This window comes from Leuciscus leuciscus, assembly GCF_965113295.1.
Source record: "Leuciscus leuciscus genome assembly, chromosome: 20".
NCBI lineage: Eukaryota > Metazoa > Chordata > Actinopteri > Cypriniformes > Leuciscidae > Leuciscus > Leuciscus leuciscus.
This window is the reverse complement of record NC_138744.1, coordinates 16197116-16215891: the sequence shown is the minus strand read 5'-3', so window position 1 is coordinate 16215891 and position 18776 is coordinate 16197116. Positions and strand designations below refer to the sequence as shown.

The 18776-nt window shown below is 40.1% G+C and overlaps 4 protein-coding genes across 4 annotated transcripts; all 4 read left to right on the top strand.

Annotated features, from left to right (window-relative positions):
* Positions 1 to 4158: 4158 nt before the first annotated feature.
* Positions 4159 to 5738, top strand: LOC309484337 (uncharacterized protein). The gene is made up of 4 exons (XM_082150565.1): positions 4159 to 4254; positions 4367 to 4422; positions 4530 to 4680; positions 4768 to 5738. Exons 2-4 carry the CDS (start codon positions 4383 to 4385, stop codon positions 5342 to 5344), a joined length of 768 nt encoding a protein of 255 aa, XP_082006691.1. The 5' UTR covers positions 4159 to 4254; positions 4367 to 4382; the 3' UTR covers positions 5345 to 5738.
* A 1414-nt stretch (positions 5739 to 7152) lies between these two features.
* On the top strand, positions 7153 to 7761 carry LOC309483064 (uncharacterized protein; the record flags this gene model as incomplete). The annotated part of the gene is made up of 2 exons (XM_082148705.1): positions 7153 to 7270; positions 7371 to 7761. Exons 1-2 carry the CDS (start codon positions 7236 to 7238, stop codon positions 7759 to 7761), a joined length of 426 nt encoding a protein of 141 aa, XP_082004831.1. The 5' UTR covers positions 7153 to 7235.
* A 1764-nt stretch (positions 7762 to 9525) lies between these two features.
* LOC309484628 (uncharacterized protein) lies at positions 9526 to 10802 on the top strand. The gene is made up of 4 exons (XM_082150952.1): positions 9526 to 9620; positions 9730 to 9785; positions 9894 to 10044; positions 10137 to 10802. Exons 2-4 carry the CDS (start codon positions 9746 to 9748, stop codon positions 10711 to 10713), a joined length of 768 nt encoding a protein of 255 aa, XP_082007078.1. The 5' UTR covers positions 9526 to 9620; positions 9730 to 9745; the 3' UTR covers positions 10714 to 10802.
* Positions 10803 to 17208: 6406 nt separating this feature from the next.
* Positions 17209 to 18530, top strand: LOC309484340 (apolipoprotein A-IV-like). Its single transcript, XM_082150568.1, has 3 exons — positions 17209 to 17264; positions 17372 to 17522; positions 17615 to 18530. Exons 1-3 carry the CDS (start codon positions 17225 to 17227, stop codon positions 18189 to 18191), a joined length of 768 nt encoding a protein of 255 aa, XP_082006694.1. The 5' UTR covers positions 17209 to 17224; the 3' UTR covers positions 18192 to 18530.
* Positions 18531 to 18776: the final 246 nt, after the last annotated feature.

The following is an 18776-nucleotide window of genomic DNA, read 5'->3' as shown; positions in this document are numbered from 1 at the left end:
TGCTGTCATGAGACCCAACAGTCTCTGGAACTGTTTGACAGTGAGTAGCTGGCCTAGCTTTACACTTTTTACAGCTGCCAGGATGGAATCTATGCGTGGCGGTGACAGGCGCGCCTGCATCGACACTGAATCCCAAACCACGCCTAAAAAAGTGGTCCTCTAAAATGGAGAAAGCACACTCTTCTTGGCGTTCAGCCGTAACCCCAACTCTTTCATATGGGCGAGAACAACATCTCGATGTTGAACCGCCATCTGATGCGACTGAGCTAAAATCAACCAATCGTCGATGTAGTTCGTGATGCAAATACCCCGGAGGCGCAGAGGCGCCAGAGCTGTATCCACGCATTTGGTGAAAGTGCGGGGTGATAAAGCCAGGCCGAATGGAAGAACTCGATATTGGTATGCTTTGCCCCCGAATGCAAACCTCAGGAACTTCCAATGACACGGACGGATGGAAATATGCGTCCTTGAGGTCTATCGTGACAAACCAGTCCTCAGACCTGATCTGTGGCACGATTGTCTCAATGTTAACATTTTGAACTTGAGCTGCATGACTGACTCATTCAGAACTCGAAGATCTAAAATGGGACGCAATCCCCCGTCCTTCTTTGGAACTATGAAGTACCGGCTGTAAAACCCGGTTTCCCTGTTGGAGGGAGGTACATATTCTATGGCCCCTTTCTCTAACAGAGTGTTTACTTCCTGTTCCATAACCAGAACCTGCTCGGGGCCCACCACTGTGGGCAGGACCCCCATAAACCGAGGTGGGCGTTTCTAGAATTGTATCTGATACCCTTTTTCCACGGTCTGCAGGACCCAACGAGAAACATTTGACAGTAGCTTCCACGCGGTCAAAGATTCTACTAGAGGTACCAGCCTCTCGAGACTGGTTTCTGGATTGTGTTGCTGTTGAGTAGTCGGTTCGTCGCCCTGTAACGGCGCACCGGCAGGGAACGACTGAACAGACTGCTCTAACACCCTCCTCAGAGGGGGCGGGCATCCCGAGGCCACTACGTTTCCGGGTGGTCCTTGAGATATGTGCTCGCCGGAGACCGCTGCGCCCTGAAACACCGGAGGCGGCAGGGTTGGCAGACCGGTCCCCTGAGGGCACCGAAGAGAGACGGGCACCGTAAAAAGAGGTGTTGGCCGCTCTGCTTCGGGGGGGACTACCCTCATTTGTCCTGAGCCCTCAGACATCAGGACTTTTTCCCAGCAGCCTTCTTGGCGGTAATAACGGTCCTCAGATCCGTTTTACCCCTCGAAGACTGCTGGGTTTGAGAACGCCCTCCGTGTCCCCGAGATTTTTGTGGGGGAGCACGGGAGGAAACGCTCTGTTTCTGAGTGGCACGGTGCTCAGCGCTCTTTTTAGAGGAGTGAGGCTGCTCCCGCTCAGCAGCCTCATAGAAAGAACGGCGGGGGAGAAGTTTCTGAAGTGCAGCTGCCTGTTTTGAAGCTTCTTGTGACTTCGCTACAGCACTATTAACTGCGTCTCCAAATAAACCTTCAGTGGAAACCGGTGCATCCAAAAGAACATGTTTTTCTTTGTCCTTTATATCACTTAGATTGAGCCACAGATGTCTCTCAGTGGCCACCAGGGCTGCCATAGAGCGGCCGATGGATTTGGCCGTCTCCTTGGTGGCCCTGAGAGATAAATCTGTGGCTCTACGCAGTTCGGACACAGTATCGGGACCAATAACCCCGCCCTCCTCACAATCACCCAATAATTCTGCCTGGTATGCTTGCATTAATGACATAGTGTGCAAACATGCTGCAGCTTGGCCGGCGGCGGCATAAGCTTTATGAACCAGGGAAGAAGTGAATTTTACTGGTTTGGATGGTAATGCAGGAGCCTTCAGAGAAGATGCCGTTGCTGGAGAGAGATAGCTCGCAAGCGTCTCTTCCACCCTCGGCATCTCCCCATAACCATGCTCTTTATAATTGTGTATAGAAGAGTAGTGGGATGTTTGTGCAGTATATACTCTGTATGACACTGGTTTCCCCCACGATCTCGACACCTCGGTGTGGAGATCGGGGAAAAACGGAAGGCTTCTGCACTGAGGCTGTGCACGAGATGGCAGGAAACGTTCGTCGAGCTTGCTTTTCGAACGAACGCCCTGCCTATCTTCTGACCACTCAACAGATAATCGCTCGACAGCTCTTGTAACAACATCAAGCAATTCCTCAAACGCATGAGACTGAGGTGGCGAATCCTCAGACTCAGCGTCAATACTAACAACGTCCAACTCCTCAGAGCTGGACAATTGCAGTATTGGTGCCTCCATCGGGGGGGAAGAAACCGCAACGCGTGCTTCCACACCCTGATAAGAGGCACTGGATCTAACAGAAAGAGGCTGAGATAAGGCAGAGCCCGTCTCAACATCCACTGATAGATCCATTTGCGAACCCCAGGTCTGTGATTGACGCCGTGCCTCGGCAGCGGCGGGACCAGAGCCCTGGGGAACGCGATCCTGGTTAAATAAAACCAGGCGGGATCTGAGCGTACGCATAGGAAGCGCATCGCAATGCTTACAGCCAGCACCCTCGAGTGCTGACTGGGCATGCTCTTCACCCAAACAGACAACACAAAGAGTGTGAGTATCCCCACTCGTTAAATAACGCGGGCAGGGGTGAACACACACTCTAAACTGCTGCTGCTTACTCGCCATAGTTCTGAATATATATATATATATATAATACAATATAGACAGACAACACCAAATAACAAGGACAGATTTCACACAGAGCGCAACTGAAGACTCAGAAAGCTTTCGTTTTCTGTTTCGGGCTGGCTTTTATAGCTTCCTGGTACGTGACGTCACCCGCCTCTGACTTTCCGCCACACCATTGGACTGATTTTACATGTGCTTCAAGACGTCATCACGCAAAGCGTTCCCCATAGCGTCAATTTCGACGCAACGCAAGTTCCCTTGAAAGGGCACAACAGTTAATTTGATCACATCCCATATTTGAAGAGGCTCAGCCTCCCTTGCCTCCTTGGACCAGTGCCATTTTATGATTGGGATTTCTTTTGATCCTTCAATCATTTTGACTATTCAAAATGCAATATTTTAAATATAATATAATATTTTAAATAAATGTGAAAAAACTTCAACTGTTTCATTTGAGGTTGACTTTTCACTTCAGGCTTGATTTTTGATAAATGCTGATGTACTCTTAGCACATGATACATGTTTTGCTCCTTGCAGGAAGTGATGAGATCGTTATGTAAACAATTATAAATAAATACAAATCTTCAAAAAGGGTTAACTAACCCATATAGCTTCACTGTAGTGGCAGTGCTATCTAGTGGTGAGAAATGCATTATTCCACTCATCTCTCATTCAAATTAGATTATAGGTAGGCCTACTTCTCATCAACTTTGGTGAAAATGAATTATATGATAAAGTGACAAATTATTTTCCTGTAGTTTTACCAGCCAAATATTGTTATTGAATAATTAAACAGCTTTCTGTTCTTTTATCCCTGGAGTTGGGATCATGACAGTTCAATGGGATACAGAATCAGTTTATGAGGAGTCTATTTCCTTTGAAACACTCTATGTATTACTTAATAAATGGCAAATTATTATCATTGTTAATAAAGTTAACTCCTAGATTTAAAGCTAAATGACAAGAGTAAAAATACTTAATACCAGCAGACACAGAATCAAGAGGCTTTGGGTGATGTGTCAGATCTTATCCGGATGTGCAGAACGTCTTTATCATTTGTTGTTTTATTAGGTCAAATGTTCAAATGTGGGGCTCTGTCTGGTTTTAGTACCTAATATGGACCTTAAATAATTGGATTTTTCTGGATAACTCAGTGTAGGCTATAAGATTTAAATTTAATTAATGTTTCCATTATGTATACTTTTCTTGTTTGTTTTAGGGAGTAGGGGAATTCTAGTTAAACTTCCCTTTAATGACTTCTGTGTAATGTTCAGTGCTAAACCATATAAACATTTGATGTATTTTCATTTTGGCCCGTTTAAAACTTCATCAAAAAATGTATTACTTCTTTTAAAGACAAAGTTCCACTGTTACCATTATCTGTGCTGAATCTGAAAGTCTGTGTGGTTGAAGGTACAGTCAGGGCATTATGATGTGGAGTAATGACAGCAAGGCACTACCCACTGGACTTTGGGTTTCCACTATGGCAATCACCTCCCTATGCTATATAAATACAGATGTGAAACAGCAACCTTCACACTTGTTCTTCAGACAGGACAGCGTCAATTAAAACACACTGACACAGGTAAGAACTTCCACACGTTTTTGTAAATTCAAAATAGAGCACTATTTACATTTATGCAAAAGACAGAGACATTCATTACAAGTGTGTGTGTTTTTTTTTTTTTTACTTATAGACTAAAACTGAACATCATGAAGGTTCTTGTGGTTCTTGCACTTGCTGTATTTACAGGTGAGAAATTTGGAGAAAATTACTATATGAAAATGTTTTAAGGCTTGATAAATTTACAGAATCTATTAACAATACCATGTGATCAAACTGAAATGCTCCATCAACAGGTTGCCAGGCCAACCTATTCTCTGCTGATGAGCCCAAGCCACAGCTGGAGCAGCTGACTGATGCATTCTGGAGCTATGTTTCAAAGGCAACACAAACTGCAGAGGAAACCGTCAAGATGATCAGGTCTTCCCAACTGGGACAGGACGTCAAGTAAGAAAATGTACCTGCAGGACACTGTTATTTAGACTATTTCTTATGCCCTGATATAAAACTCAAATGTCCTTCTCCATTTAACAGTGCTAGACTGACCCAGAGCGCCGATATGGCCAGTGAATATGCCGTCACCCTCAAGAAACAGATGGATCCTCTGACTGAAGAGCTGATGACCAGAATCACCAAAGAGACTGAAGTGTTGAGGGAGCGTTTGGGCCAGGACCTGATCACTGTAAGAGACCAGCTGGAGCCCTATGCTGACAACCTCAAGAGCCAGATCCAGCAGAGAGTGGAGGAGCTCAGGACAGCCATGACTCCATATGCAGAATCCCTGGATTCTGAGACCCTGAAGGCCACTCTGCTCCAGAAGAGTGAGGAGCTGAGAGGAAACCTGGAGCAGAGCGTGAAGGAGCTGCAGGCTCAGCTGGAGCCCTACACTGCTGAAATCAAGGAGAAGGTTGACCAGCGTCTGCAGGAGTTCCAGAAGACCGTGACCCCTCTGGCTGAGGATCTTCAGGCCCAGATTAGAGAGAGAGCACAGATGGTCCAGCAGAGTCTCACTCCCTATGCTGAAGACCTGAAGGAAAAGCTGGACCCCTACGCACAGGACCTGAAGGACCAGCTCACCTCCCTGTATGAGTCCTTCATCAAGAGAAATTAGATGCTTCAAAGACTTCTTACTTTGTCACTAACAGAACTGTTTTTCCTTCCATGAGAATTGTGACTCCAAAATCCCACATATCTCCCATAACCATGGCCTAAATCATACTATTAGGCATCAACAAGATGTCTTACAGTTGATAGGCCAACCACTAATATATGGGATCCGTGATTTTTTGCTAAAATCCTGTTGTTTACATCTTAACCATTCATCTATATAGATGCAGAAATGTTTCTCTCTTTCTGTAAAAACTATTGTGTATTTATTTCAGTTTAGCAACTCTTTAATACCTCTGACAGAAAATGTGTTGCTTCTGGCAAATTTATAAATGCTAAGTGTATCGTTTGTCTTATTTATCAACAATAAAACACCAGCCATTTATTATCAATGTTTCTAAATATTATGTCCAGTAACGTAGATACGCATAGCTGAATTATCATTCAAAATATAAACAAATATTTCATCTACTTAAGTAGCCCTCAGAAAATGCACAAATATGACATACTTTTTAATAAAATCACCAGAAAAAACAGGAGTTATAAATGGCCTTGTTATCTACCCATGAGAAGTGTGGCATTTGACACTATATATAATACTCAGACAGATTATACCAAAATTTCTAAAAGTCTGTACTAGTGACAAAAGATTTTTTAAATAAAGCAACTCTATAACATATATGGACATGCAGAAAAGATAAAGCTCATCTCAACTGATATCTTGTAACACATAATAAAGATTAGATAAGGATGAGAACTTTCCAAAAATTGACCTTTTCCAGTCACTTCTAGCTGTAATAATGATAGATCATACATTATGTTCATTTCTGTACTCCATTATCAGTGCTGACGCAGGTGTACGCAGTAACTCTTGGACCTGGTCCTTTCAAAGGATGTCCAGATCTGCACATCTTGTCACACAGAGTGTGTAGTCATAACATATCTAGATAAAAACATCCACTGGAGATTAAAATACATTCCCAACACTATTTATAGCTTTCCTGTAGCTCAGTGGTAAGAGCATTGCGTTAACAACGCAAGGTTGTGGGTTCGATCCCAGGGGTTTGCACATACCTATGTATAAATGTATATGAAAACGAAATGTAAGTCGCTTTGGATAAAAGCGTCTGCCAAATGCATAAATGTAAATTTAAATACAGATATGAAACAGTCATCACCACACTTGCTATTCACACTGGACAGTGTAAATTAAATCATACTGACAAAGGTAAGAAGATACATTTACTATATACCAGTTTAAAATTTGTTTTATATAAAAATGTTCTACATTATATTAGATTGTTTAAATGGAAAATGTGTTATTTTACAGGCTAAGCCCTGAAAACGATGAAGGCTCTTGTGATTCTTGCATTGGCTGTTTTTACAGGTTAGATTTATAACCTTTGATATAAAGTACTTAAAGAAGAAGAAGAAGAAAAAGGTTCCAAACAGGATGTTAAATACATTTAACTTACATTAATGTTCCTAGTGGATTAAACATAATACATCATGTTCTACCCGTCAACATTTTGGATACATAATACATTTGTTTCTTGTGATCTTAAAACACTTTTGATCTAGGCTTGTGAGTAGAAGCTTGACTATAGTTTTGAAGGAACATCCTACTTCTACACTGTTTGAAGAAGCTAAATTATAAGAAAATATGTTTAAAAAATATGCTATTCCAAACCTGTAAGGCTTTCTCTCCTCTGTGCACAAATTTATATTTTTGTTTAAATTGCTTTTGAATTCATCTGATATTTTATATTCCCACAACAGGTTGCAAAGCCAACTTATCTAATGAAGAGAAGCCAAATCCACATTTGGAACACTTAATAAATTCATTCTGGAACTATATTGCCCAAGCAGTGCATACTACTGAGGAAACTTCACAGATGATAAGGACATCCCAGCTGGGACAGGAAGTCAAGTAAGTCATATTTACCAGCAATATTATTTTTAGTATAATTAGAAATATTTTCTGTTACCAGACATAAATTACACATTTCCCCTCCACATCCCCACACTAGACTAACACAGACTCCTCCATCTGAAGAAATGATGACCAAAATCACCAAAGAGACTGAAGTGTTGAGGGAGCGTTTGGGCCAGGACCTGAACACCCTGAGAGACAAACTGGAGCCTTGTGCTGACAACCTCAAGAGCCAGATCCAGCAGAGAGTGGAGGAGCTCAGGATAGCCATGTCTCCATATGCAGAATCCCTGGATTCTGAGACCCTGAAGGCCACTCTGCTCCAGAAGAGTGAGGAGCTGAGAGGAAACCTGGAGCAGAGCGTGAAGGAGCTGCAGGCTCAGCTGGAGCCCTACACTGCTGAACTCAAGGAGAATGTGGACCAAAACCTGCAGGAAATGAAACAATCTTTTGCTGCATCAACTGAAGACCTCCAGTCCCAGATTTAATCTGCAGAGTTATTTTTGAGTTTTCATATTTTTGAAATAGCCTATACTTCATTTGTTATATTGTTTCTAGCATATTTCCTCATTATTGCAAACAATAAAAAATCTGCCATATTTTATTATTTGTCACTGATTTGTAGAAGATTGCCATGTCCAATACAATTTTTTTTTTTAAACATGAGTTTAATAATTCAGTGCTTACACTATGGATTATGCTAGACTGTGTTGTGGACCTTAGTGGTCATCTTGCACTGAATGAGCGTGCAAAATTATTCTAATAAAATACATTCCCCCGGTTTCACAGAGATGCTTGAGTCTAGTCCCAGACTAAAATGCATGTTTGAGCTATTTTAACTAAAAGCAACTTGTACTGACATATCTGAAAATATGTCTGTGCCATAGTTTTGTCTCAAGATGCACATCAGTTATGTTTTTTATAAGGAATGTTTATAAAAGCTACTTAAATGCTTCAAATGAACTCAGGCCTAATCCTGACTTAGTCTAAACCCTGTCTGTGAAATCAGACCATTATGTATTATAATACAATATGTATCATAAGTTACTGGTTAAAAACGACAGTTAATTTGATCACATCCCATATTTGAAGAGGCTCAGCCTCCCTTGCCCCTTGATTTCTTGTGATCCTTCAATCATTTTGACTATTCAAAATGAAATATTTTAAATATGATATAATATTTTAAATAAATATGAAAAAACTTCAACTGTTTCATTTGAGGTTGACTTTTCACTTCAGGCTTGATTTTTAATAAATGCTGATGTACTCTTAGCACATGATAAATGTTTTGCTCCTTGCAGGAAGTGATGAGATCGTTATGTAAACAATTATAAATAAATACAAATCTTCAAAAAGGGTTAACTAACTATATAGCTTCACTGTAGTGGCAGTGCTATCTAGTGGTGAGAAATGCATTATTCCACTCATCTCTCATTCAAATTAGATTATAGGTAGGCCTACTTCTCATCAATTTTGGTGAAAATGAATTATATGATAAAGTGACAAATTATTTTCCTGTAGTTTAACCAGCCAAATGTTGTTATTGAATAATTAAACAACTTTCTGTTCTTTTATCCCTGGAGTTGGGATCAAGACAGTTCAATGGGATACAGAATCAGTTTATGAGGAGTCTATTTCCTTTGAAACACTCTATGTATTACTTAATAAATGGCAAATTATTATCATTGTTAATAACGTTAACTCCTAGATTTAAAGCTAAATGACAAGAGTAAAAATACTTAATACCAGCAGACACAGAATCAAGAGGCTCTGGGTGATGTGTCAGATCTTATCAGGGTGTGCAGAACGTCTTTATCATTTGTTGTTTTATTACGTCAAATGTTCAAATGTGGGGCTCTGTCTGGTTTTAGTATCTAATATGGACCTTAAATAATTGGATTTTTCTGGATAACTCAGTTTAGGCTATAAGATTTAAATTTAATTCATGTTTCCATTATGTATACTTTTCTTGTTTGTTTTAGGAGTAGGGGAATTCTAGTTAAACTTCCCTTTATTGACTTCTGTGTAATGTTCAGTGCTAAGCCATATAAACATTTGATGTATTTTCATTTTGGCCCGTTTAAAACTTCATCAAAAAATGTATTACTTCTTTTAAAGACAAAGTTCCACTGTTACCATTATCTGTGCTGAATCTGAAAGTCTGTGTGGTTGAAGGTACAGTCAGGGCATTATGATGTGGAGTAATGACAGCAAGGCACTACCCACTGGACTTTGGGTTTCCACAATGGCAATCACCTCCCTATGCTATATAAATACAGATGTGAAACAGCAACCTTCACACTTGTTCTTCAGACAGGACAGCGTCAATTAAAACACACTGACACAGGTAAGAACTTTCACACTTTTTTGTAAATTTAAAATAGAGCACTATTTACATTTATGCAAAAGACAGAGACATTCATTACAAGTGTGTTTTTTTTTTTTTTTACTTATAGACTAAAACTGAACATCATGAAGGTTCTTGTGGTTCTTGCACTTGCTGTATTTACAGGTGAGAAATTTGGAGAAAATGACTATTATGAAAATGTTTTAAGGCTTGATAAATGTACAGAATCTATTAACAATACCATGTGATCAAACTGAAATGCTCCATCAACAGGTTGCCAGGCCAACCTATTCTCTGCTGATGAGCCCAAGCCACAGCTGGAGCAGCTGACTGATGCATTCTGGAGCTATGTTTCAAAGGCAACACAAACCGCAGAGGAAACCGTCCAGATGATCAGGTCTTCCCAACTGGGACAGGACGTCAAGTAAGTCAAGAAAATTTACCTGCAGGACACTGTTATTTAGACTATTTATTATGCCCTGATATGAAACTAAAATGTCCTTCTCCATTTAACAGTGCTAGACTGACCCAGAGCGCCGATATGGCCAGTGAATATGCCGTCACCCTCAAGAAACAGATGGATCCTCTGACTGAAGAGCTGATGACCAGAATCACCAAAGAGACTGAAGTGTTGAGGGAGCGTTTGGGCCAGGACCTGATCACTGTGAGAGACCAGCTGGAGCCCTATGCTGACAACCTCAAGAGCCAGATCCAGCAGAGAGTGGAGGAGCTCAGGACAGCCATGTCTCCATATGCAGAATCCCTGGATTCTGAGACCCTGAAGGCCACTCTGCTCCAGAAGAGTGAGGAGCTGAGAGGAAACCTGGAGCAGAGCGTGAAGGAGCTGCAGGCTCAGCTGGAGCCCTACACTGCTGAAATCAAGGAGAAGGTTGACCAGCGTCTGCAGGAGTTCCAGAAGACCGTGACCCCTCTGGCTGAGGATCTTCAGGCCCAGATTAGAGAGAGAGCACAGATGGTCCAGCAGAGTCTCACTCCCTATGCTGAAGACCTGAAGGAAAAGCTGGACCCCTACGCACAGGACCTGAAGGACCAGCTCACCTCCCTGTACAAATCCTTCATCAAGAGAAATTAGATGCTTCAAAGACTTCTTACTTTGTCACTAACAGAACTGTTTTTCCTTCTATGAGAATTGTGACTCCAAAATCCCACATATCTCCCATAACCATGACCTAAATCATAAGGCATCAACAAGATGTCTTACAGTTGATAGGCCAACCACTAATATATGGGATACGTGATTTTTTGCAAAAATCCTGTTGTTTACATCTTAACCATCCATCTATATAGATGCAGAAATGTTTCTCTCTTTCTGTAAAAACTATTGTGTATTTATTTCAGTTTAGCAACTCTTTAATACCTCTGACAGAAAATGTGTTGCTTCTGGCAAATTTATAAATGCTAAGTGTATCATTTGTCTTATTTATCAACAATAAAACACCAGCCATTTATTAACAATGTTTCTAAATATTATGTCCAGTAACGTAGATACGCATAGCTGAATTATCATTCAAAATATAAAACAATATTTCATCTACTTAAGTAGCCCTCAGAAAATGCACAAATATGACATACTTTTTAATAAAATCACCAGAAAAAACAGGAGTTATAAATGGCCTTGTTATTTACCCATGAGAAGTGTGGCATTTGACACTATATATAATACTCAGACAGATTAATCCAAAATTTCTAAAAGTCTGTACTAGTGACAAAAGATTATTTAAATAAAGTAACTCTATAACATATATGGACATGCAGAAAAGATAAAGGTCATCTCAACTGATATCTTGTAACACATAATAAAGATTAGATAAGGATGAGAACTTTCCAAAAATTGACCTTTTCCAGTCACTTCTAGCTGTAATAATGAAAGATCATACATTATGTTAATGTCTGTACTCCATTATCAGTGCTGACGCAGGTGTACGCAGTAACTCTTGGACCTGGTCCTTTCAAATGATGTCCAGATCTGCACATCTTGTCACACAGAGTGTGTAGTCATAACATATATAGATAAAATCATCCACTGGAGATTAAAATACATTCCCAACACTATTTAAATACAGATATGAAACAGTCATCACCACACTTGCTATTCACACTGGACAGTGTAAATTAAATCATACTGACAAAGGTAAGAAGATACATTTACACCTGTTTAAAACTATAGTTTTATATAAAAATGTTCTACATTATATTAGATTGTTTAAATGGAAAATGTGTTATTTTACAGGCTAAGCCCTGAAAACGATGAAGGCTCTTGTGATTCTTGCATTGGCTGTTTTTACAGGTTAGATTTATACCCTTTGATATAAAGTACTTAAAGAAGAAGAAAAAAAAAAAGGTTCCAAACAGGATGTTAAATACATTTAACTTACATTAATGTTCCTAGTGGATTAAACATAATACATCATGTTCTACCCGTCAAAATTTTGGATACATAATAAATTTGTTTCTTGTGATCTTAAAACACTTTTGATCTAGGCTTGTGAGTAGAAGCTTGACTATAGTTTTGAAGGAACATCCTACTTCTACAATGTTTGAAGAAGCTAAATTATAAGAAACTATGTTTAAAAAATATGCTATTCCAAACCTGTAAGGCTTTCTCTCCTCTGTGCACAAATTTATATTTTTGTTTAAATTGCTTTTGAATCATCTGATATTTTATATTCCCACAACAGGTTGCAAAGCCAACTTATCTAATGAAGAGAAGCCAAATCCACATTTGGAACACTTAATAAATTCATTCTGGAACTATATTGCCCAAGCAGTGCATACTACTGATGAAACTTCACAGATGATAAGGACATCCCAGCTGGGACAGGAAGTCAAGTAAGTCATATTTACCAGCAATATTATTTTTAGTATAATTAGAAATATTTTCTGTTACCAGACATAAATTACACATTTCCCCTCCACATCCCCACACTAGACTAACACAGACTCCTCCATCTGAAGAAATGATGACCAAAATCACAGAGGAGACTGAAGTGTTGAGGGAGCGTTTGGGCCAGGACCTGAACACCCTGAGAGACAAACTGGAGCCCTATGTTGACAACCTCAAGAGCCAGATCCAGCAGAGAGTGGAGGAGCTCAGAATAGCCATGACTCCATATGCAGAATCCCTGGATCCTGAGACCCTGAAGGCCACTCTGCTCCAGAAGAGTGAGGAGCTGAGAGGAAACCTGGAGCAGAGCGTGAAGGAGCTGCAGGCTCAGCTGGAGCCCTACACTGCTGAACTCAAGGAGAATGTGGACCAAAACCTGCAGGAAATGAAAAAATCTTTTGCTGCATCAACTGAAGACCTCCAGTCCCAGATTTAATCTGCAGAGTTATTTTTGAGTTTTCATATTTTTGAAATATATTTCATTCATTAAATTGTTTCTAGCATATTTCCTTGTTATTGCAAACATTAAAAAATCTGCCATATTTTATTATTTGTCATTGATTTGTAGAAGATTGCCATGTCCAATTAAAAAAAACAATAAAAAAAACATGAGTTTAATAATTAATTGCTTACACTTCTGATTATGCTAAACTACGTGTTGTGGACCTTAGTGGTCATCTTGCACTGCATGAGCGTGCAAAATTATTCTAATAAAATACTTTCCCCCCGATTTCACAGACATGGCTTCTAGTCCCAGACTAAAATGCATGTTTGAGCTATTTTAACTAAAAAGAACTTGCACTGACATATCTGAAAATATGTCTGTGCCATAGTTTTGTCTCAAGATGTACATCAGTTATATTTTTAAGAGGCACGTTTATAAAACCTACTTAAATGCTTAAAATGATATTATACAATATTTTAAATATTGTATAATATTGTATAAATGTGAAAAATTGTCTACAACTATTTAATTTGACGTTGACTTTTCACTTCATTCTTGATTTTTTAATAAATGCTGATGTACTCTTAGCACATGATAAATGACAAATGTTTTGCTCCTTGCAGGAAGTGATAAGATTGTTAATAATGTAAACCATTATAAAAAAAAATATATAAAAAAAATCTTGATAAAGGGTAAACTTACCCATATAGCTTCACTAGTAGTGGCAGTGCTATCTAGTGGTGAGAAATGCATTATTCCACTCATCTCTCATTCAAATTAGATTATACACTGAACAGAATTATAAACGCAACACTTTTGTTTTTGCCCCCATTTTTCATGAGCTGAACTCAAAGATCTAAGACTTTTTCTATGTACACAAAAGGTCTATTTCTCTCAAATATTGTTCACATATCGGTCTAAATCTGTGTTAGTGAGCACTTCTCCTTTGCCGAGATAATCCATCCACCTCACAGGTGTGGCCTATCAAGATTCTGATTAGACAGCACGATTATTGCACAGGTGTGTCTTAGGCTGGCCATAATAAAAGGTCACTCTAAAATGTGCCACAGATGTCACACGTTTTGAGGGAGCGTGCAGTTGGCATGCTGACTGCAGGAATGTCCACCAGAGCTGTTGCCCGTGAATTGAATGTTAATTTCTCTACCATAAGCCGTCTCCAAAGGTGTTTCAGAGAATTTGCCAGTACATCCAACCGGCCTCACAACCGCAGACCACGTGTAACCACACCAGCCCAGGACTTCCACATCCAGCATCTTCACCTCCAAGATCGTCTCAGACCAGCCACCCGGACAGCTGCTGCAACAATCGGTTTGCATAACCAAATAATTTCTGCACAAACTGTCAGAAACCGTCTCAGGGAAGCTCATCTGCATGCTCGTCGTCCTCATTGGAGTCTCGACCGGACTGCAGTTCGTCGTCGTAACCGACTTGAGTGGGCAAATGCTTACATTCGATGGCGTCTGGCACTTTGGAGAGGTGTTCTCTTCACGGGTGAATCCTGGTTTTCACTGTATAGAGACAGAGCGCAACGCGTCATAATCTGAAGACCACGCCCACCAAGGGGGAAAACAATCCAACCGTCTCCATTGACTTTGCATTGCGAGAGGCTGCCTCCTTGTCATTTCTTGCTTCTAACAAAAGACAGAATAATGCCTAAAAGCTGCTATGTGACAAGGTGAACAGCAAACAAGCTAAGAAACCCAGAAATAAGTTTTCATAAGCTGTCGACCCCAAAAAACGAGCGTTTGAGGACATAAAAGTGGATACAGGCTGGAACGAATGGGTAAATTGTGGGATCCTGACACTCAGTATGCACTAAAAATACACTACGTGTACAGTAAGTTAAACATTTGGTCACTGGTGAGTCAAATATCCAAATGTCAGTTTTATATATTATATTTCTGTAAGATAAACTATCCTGTGTTGCCGATCACGGTCTCCTCCAGCGGGCATACGTTAGTTCTCAGAGTAATGAGACATGTGACGCTCTGTCTCAACTGCCTGTATCCACTTTTATGTCCTAAACACTTGTTTTTTGGGGTTGAGAGCTAATAAAAACGTATTTCTGTTTTTTTTAGCTTGTTTACTGTACACCTTGTCACACAGCAGCTTTTAGGCATTTTTCTGTCTTTTGTTAGAAGCAAGTGATGACATGACAAGGAGGCAGCCTCTCGCAATGCAAAGTCAATGGAGACGGTTGGATTGTTTTCCCCCCGGTGTGGGCGTGGCCTAAATGCGCTCTGTCTCTATAGGGCAGATGACAGACAGCGTGTATGGCAGGGATAGGCAACTTCGGTCCTGGAGGGCCACTGTCCTGCAGAGTTTAGCTTCAGCCCTGATAATAACTCACCTGCCTGTATCTATCTAGTAATCCTGAAAACATTGATTGCCTTGTTCAGGTGTGTTTAATTAGGGTTGGAGCTAAACCTCTGCATTACAGTGGCCCTCCAGAACCGGAGTTGCCTATCCCTGGTGTATGGTGTCGTGTGGGTGAGCGGTTTGCTGATGTCAACGTTGTGGATCGAGTGGCCCATGGTGGTGGTGGGGTTATGGTATGGGCAGGCGTATGTTATGGACAATGAACACAAGTGCATTTTATTGATGGCATTTTGAATACACAGAGATACCGTGACGAGATCCTGAGGCCCATTGTTGTGCCATTCATCCACGACCATCACCTCATGTTGCAGCATGATAATGCACGGCCCCATGTTGCAAGGATCTGTACACAATTCTTGGAAGCTGAAACATCCCAGTTCTTGCATGGCCAGCATACTCACCGGACATGTCACCCATTGAGCATGTTTGGGATGCTCTGGATCGGTGTATACAACAGCGTGTTCCAGGTCCTGCCAATATCCAGCAACTTCGCACAGCCATTGAAGAGGAGTGGACCCACATTCCACAGGCCACAATCAACAACCTGATCAACTCTATGTGAAGGAGATGTGTTGCACTGCGTGAGGCAAATGGTGGTCACACCAGATACTGACTGGTTTTCGGAACCTCCCGGACCCCCACCTGTGAGGTGGATGGATTATTTCGGCAAAGGAGAAGTGCTCACTAACACAGATTTAGACAGATTTTTGAACAATATTTGAGAGAAATAGGCCTTTTGTGTACATAGAAAAAGTCTTAGATCTTTGAGTTCAGCTCATGAAAAATAAAAAAAATAAAAAAGTGTTGCGTTTATAATTTTTATTCAGTCTATGTAGGCCTACTTCTCATCAACTTTGGTGAAAATGAATTATATGATAGTGACAAATTATTTTCCTGTAGTTTAACCAGATCAAATATTGTTACTGAATAATTAAACAGCTTTCTGTTATTTTATCCCTGGAGTTGGGATCATGACAGTTCCATGGGATACAGAATCAGTTTATGTGGAGACTATTTCCTTTGAAACAATTTATGTAATACTTAATAAATGGCAAATTATTATCATTGTTAATAAAGTTAACTCCTAGATTTAAAGCTAAATGACAAGAGTAAAAATACTTAATACCAGCAGACACAGAATCAAGAGGCTCTGGGTGATGTGTCAGATCTTATCAGGGTGTGCAGAACGTCTTTATCATTTGTTGTTTTATTAGGTCAAATGTTCAAATTTGGGGCTCTGTCTGGTTTTAGTATCTGGACCTTAAATAATTTGATTTTTCTGGATAACTGAGTTTATGCTTTTAGATTTTAATTAAATTAATGTTTCCATTATGTATACTTTTCTTGTTTGTTTTAGGAAGTAGGGGATTCTAGTTAAACTTCCCTTTAATGACATCTGTGTAATGTTAAGTGCTAAGCCCTAAACAATATTTTATGTATTTTCATTTTGTCCCAATTAAAACTTCATCAAAAAATACATTACTGCTTTTAAGACAAAGTTCCACTGTTACCATTATCTGTTCTGAATCTGAAAGTCTCTGTGGTTGAAGGTACAGTCAGGGCATTATGATGTGGAGTAAAGACAGCAAGGCACTACCCACTGGACTTTGGGTTTCCACTATGGCAATCAGCTCCCTATGCTATACAAATACAGATGTGAAACAGCAACCTTCCCACTTGTTCTTCAGACAGGACAGCGTCAATTAAAACACACTGACTCAGGTAAGAACTTTTACACATTTGAGTAAATTCAAAATAGAGCACTATTTACATTTATGTAAAAGACAGAGACAATCATTAAAAGGTTTTTTTTTTATTATTTTTTTTTTTACTTATAGACTTAAACTGAACATCATGAAGGTCCTTGTGGTTCTTGCACTTGCTGTATTTACAGGTGAGAAATTCAGAGAAAATTGCTATATGAAAATGTTTTAAGGCTTGATAAATTTACAGAATCTATTAACAATACCATGTGATCAAACTGAAATGCTCCATCAACAGGTTGCCAGGCCAGCCTATTCTCTGCTGATGAGCCCAAGCCACAGCTGGAGCAGCTGACTGATGCATTCTGGAGCTATGTTTCAAAGGCAACACAAACTGCAGAGGAAACCGTCAAGATGATCAGGTCTTCCCAACTGGGACAGGACGTCGAGTAAGTCAAGAAAATGTACCTGCAGGACACTGTTATTTAGACTATTTCTTATGCCCTGATATGAAACTCAAATGTCCTTCTCCATTTAACAGTGCTAGACTGACCCAGAGCGCCGATATGGCCAGTGAATATGCCGTCACCCTCAAGAAACAGATGGATCCTCTGACTGAAGAGCTGATGACCAGAATCACCAAAGAGACTGAAGTGTTGAGGGAGCGTTTGGGCCAGGACCTGATCACTGTGAGAGACCAGCTGGAGCCTTATGCTGACAACCTCAAGAGCCAGATCCAGCAGAGAGTGGAGGAGCTCAGGACAGCCATGAGTCCATATGCAGAATCCCTGGATTCTGAGACCCTGAAGGCCACTCTGCTCCAGAAGAGTGAGGAGCTGAGAGGAAACCTGGAGCAGAGCGTGAAGGAGCTGCAGGCTCAGCTGGAGCCCTACACTGCTGAAATCAAGGAGAAGGTTGACCAGCGTCTGCAGGAGTTCCAGAAGACCGTGACCCCTCTGGCTGAGGATCTTCAGGCCCAGATTAGAGAGAGAGCCCAGATGGTCCAGCAGAGTCTCACACCCTACGCTGAAGACCTGAAGGAAAGGCTGGACCCCTACGCACAGGACCTGAAGGACCAGCTCACTTCCCTGTACGAATCCTTCATCAAGAGAAATTAGATGCTTCAAAGACTTCTTACTTTGTTATTAACAGAACTACAGAATTACTAATGAACTTAAAAATGTGACATATTTGATCCGTGTTTTCCTCCATTCATTCAATCTACCATGCCTTACAATAAAGCAAAAAAAAAAAAAAAAGGTTGATACAGTCTCATAAATTATGCAACATCCGATGTCCTTCACATTTGCAAATTCTCTTTTTTTGTGAAACAGTGGATATTTATTTAGAATAAATAAGAAACTTGTATTATTTCTGAGAACATTTTGTGTGATGTTCATGTTTCTTGCAAATGCCCCATTTTATTTTAGTTATGAATCAGTAAAAAAATTATAATATTTTTTTTTTTACAAAATGGTGCTTTTGTTGAAAGGGGTATGTGAGATGCCTAGTAGTAAATAAAATAGCAAATCTCTGACAAGAATAAAAAATAAAAAATAAAGAATATCAAACAAACAAACAATAAAAATGTAGGAGGCAAACCCAAAGGACATTTTTGGAAGGGCAAACAGCCCTAAATTAAACAACAACATTAAATATAGTCCTAGATAAGTGTTAAACAATAATAACAATAATAAATTGGC

Bases quoted from the DNA above. Each gene is read 5' to 3' on its own strand.
- LOC309484340 (XM_082150568.1), top strand. From the start codon at position 17,225: ATGAAGGTCCTTGTGGTTCTTGCACTTGCTGTATTTACAG. The intron at 17,265-17,371 runs GTGAGAAATTCA...CTCCATCAACAG, and splicing joins TGCACTTGCTGTATTTACAG to GTTGCCAGGCCAGCCTATTC. The intron at 17,523-17,614 runs GTAAGTCAAGAA...TCCATTTAACAG, and splicing joins CAACTGGGACAGGACGTCGA to TGCTAGACTGACCCAGAGCG.
- LOC309484337 (XM_082150565.1), top strand. From the start codon at position 4,383: ATGAAGGTTCTTGTGGTTCTTGCACTTGCTGTATTTACAG. The intron at 4,423-4,529 runs GTGAGAAATTTG...CTCCATCAACAG, and splicing joins TGCACTTGCTGTATTTACAG to GTTGCCAGGCCAACCTATTC. The intron at 4,681-4,767 runs GTAAGAAAATGT...TCCATTTAACAG, and splicing joins CAACTGGGACAGGACGTCAA to TGCTAGACTGACCCAGAGCG.
- LOC309484628 (XM_082150952.1), top strand. From the start codon at position 9,746: ATGAAGGTTCTTGTGGTTCTTGCACTTGCTGTATTTACAG. The intron at 9,786-9,893 runs GTGAGAAATTTG...CTCCATCAACAG, and splicing joins TGCACTTGCTGTATTTACAG to GTTGCCAGGCCAACCTATTC. The intron at 10,045-10,136 runs GTAAGTCAAGAA...TCCATTTAACAG, and splicing joins CAACTGGGACAGGACGTCAA to TGCTAGACTGACCCAGAGCG.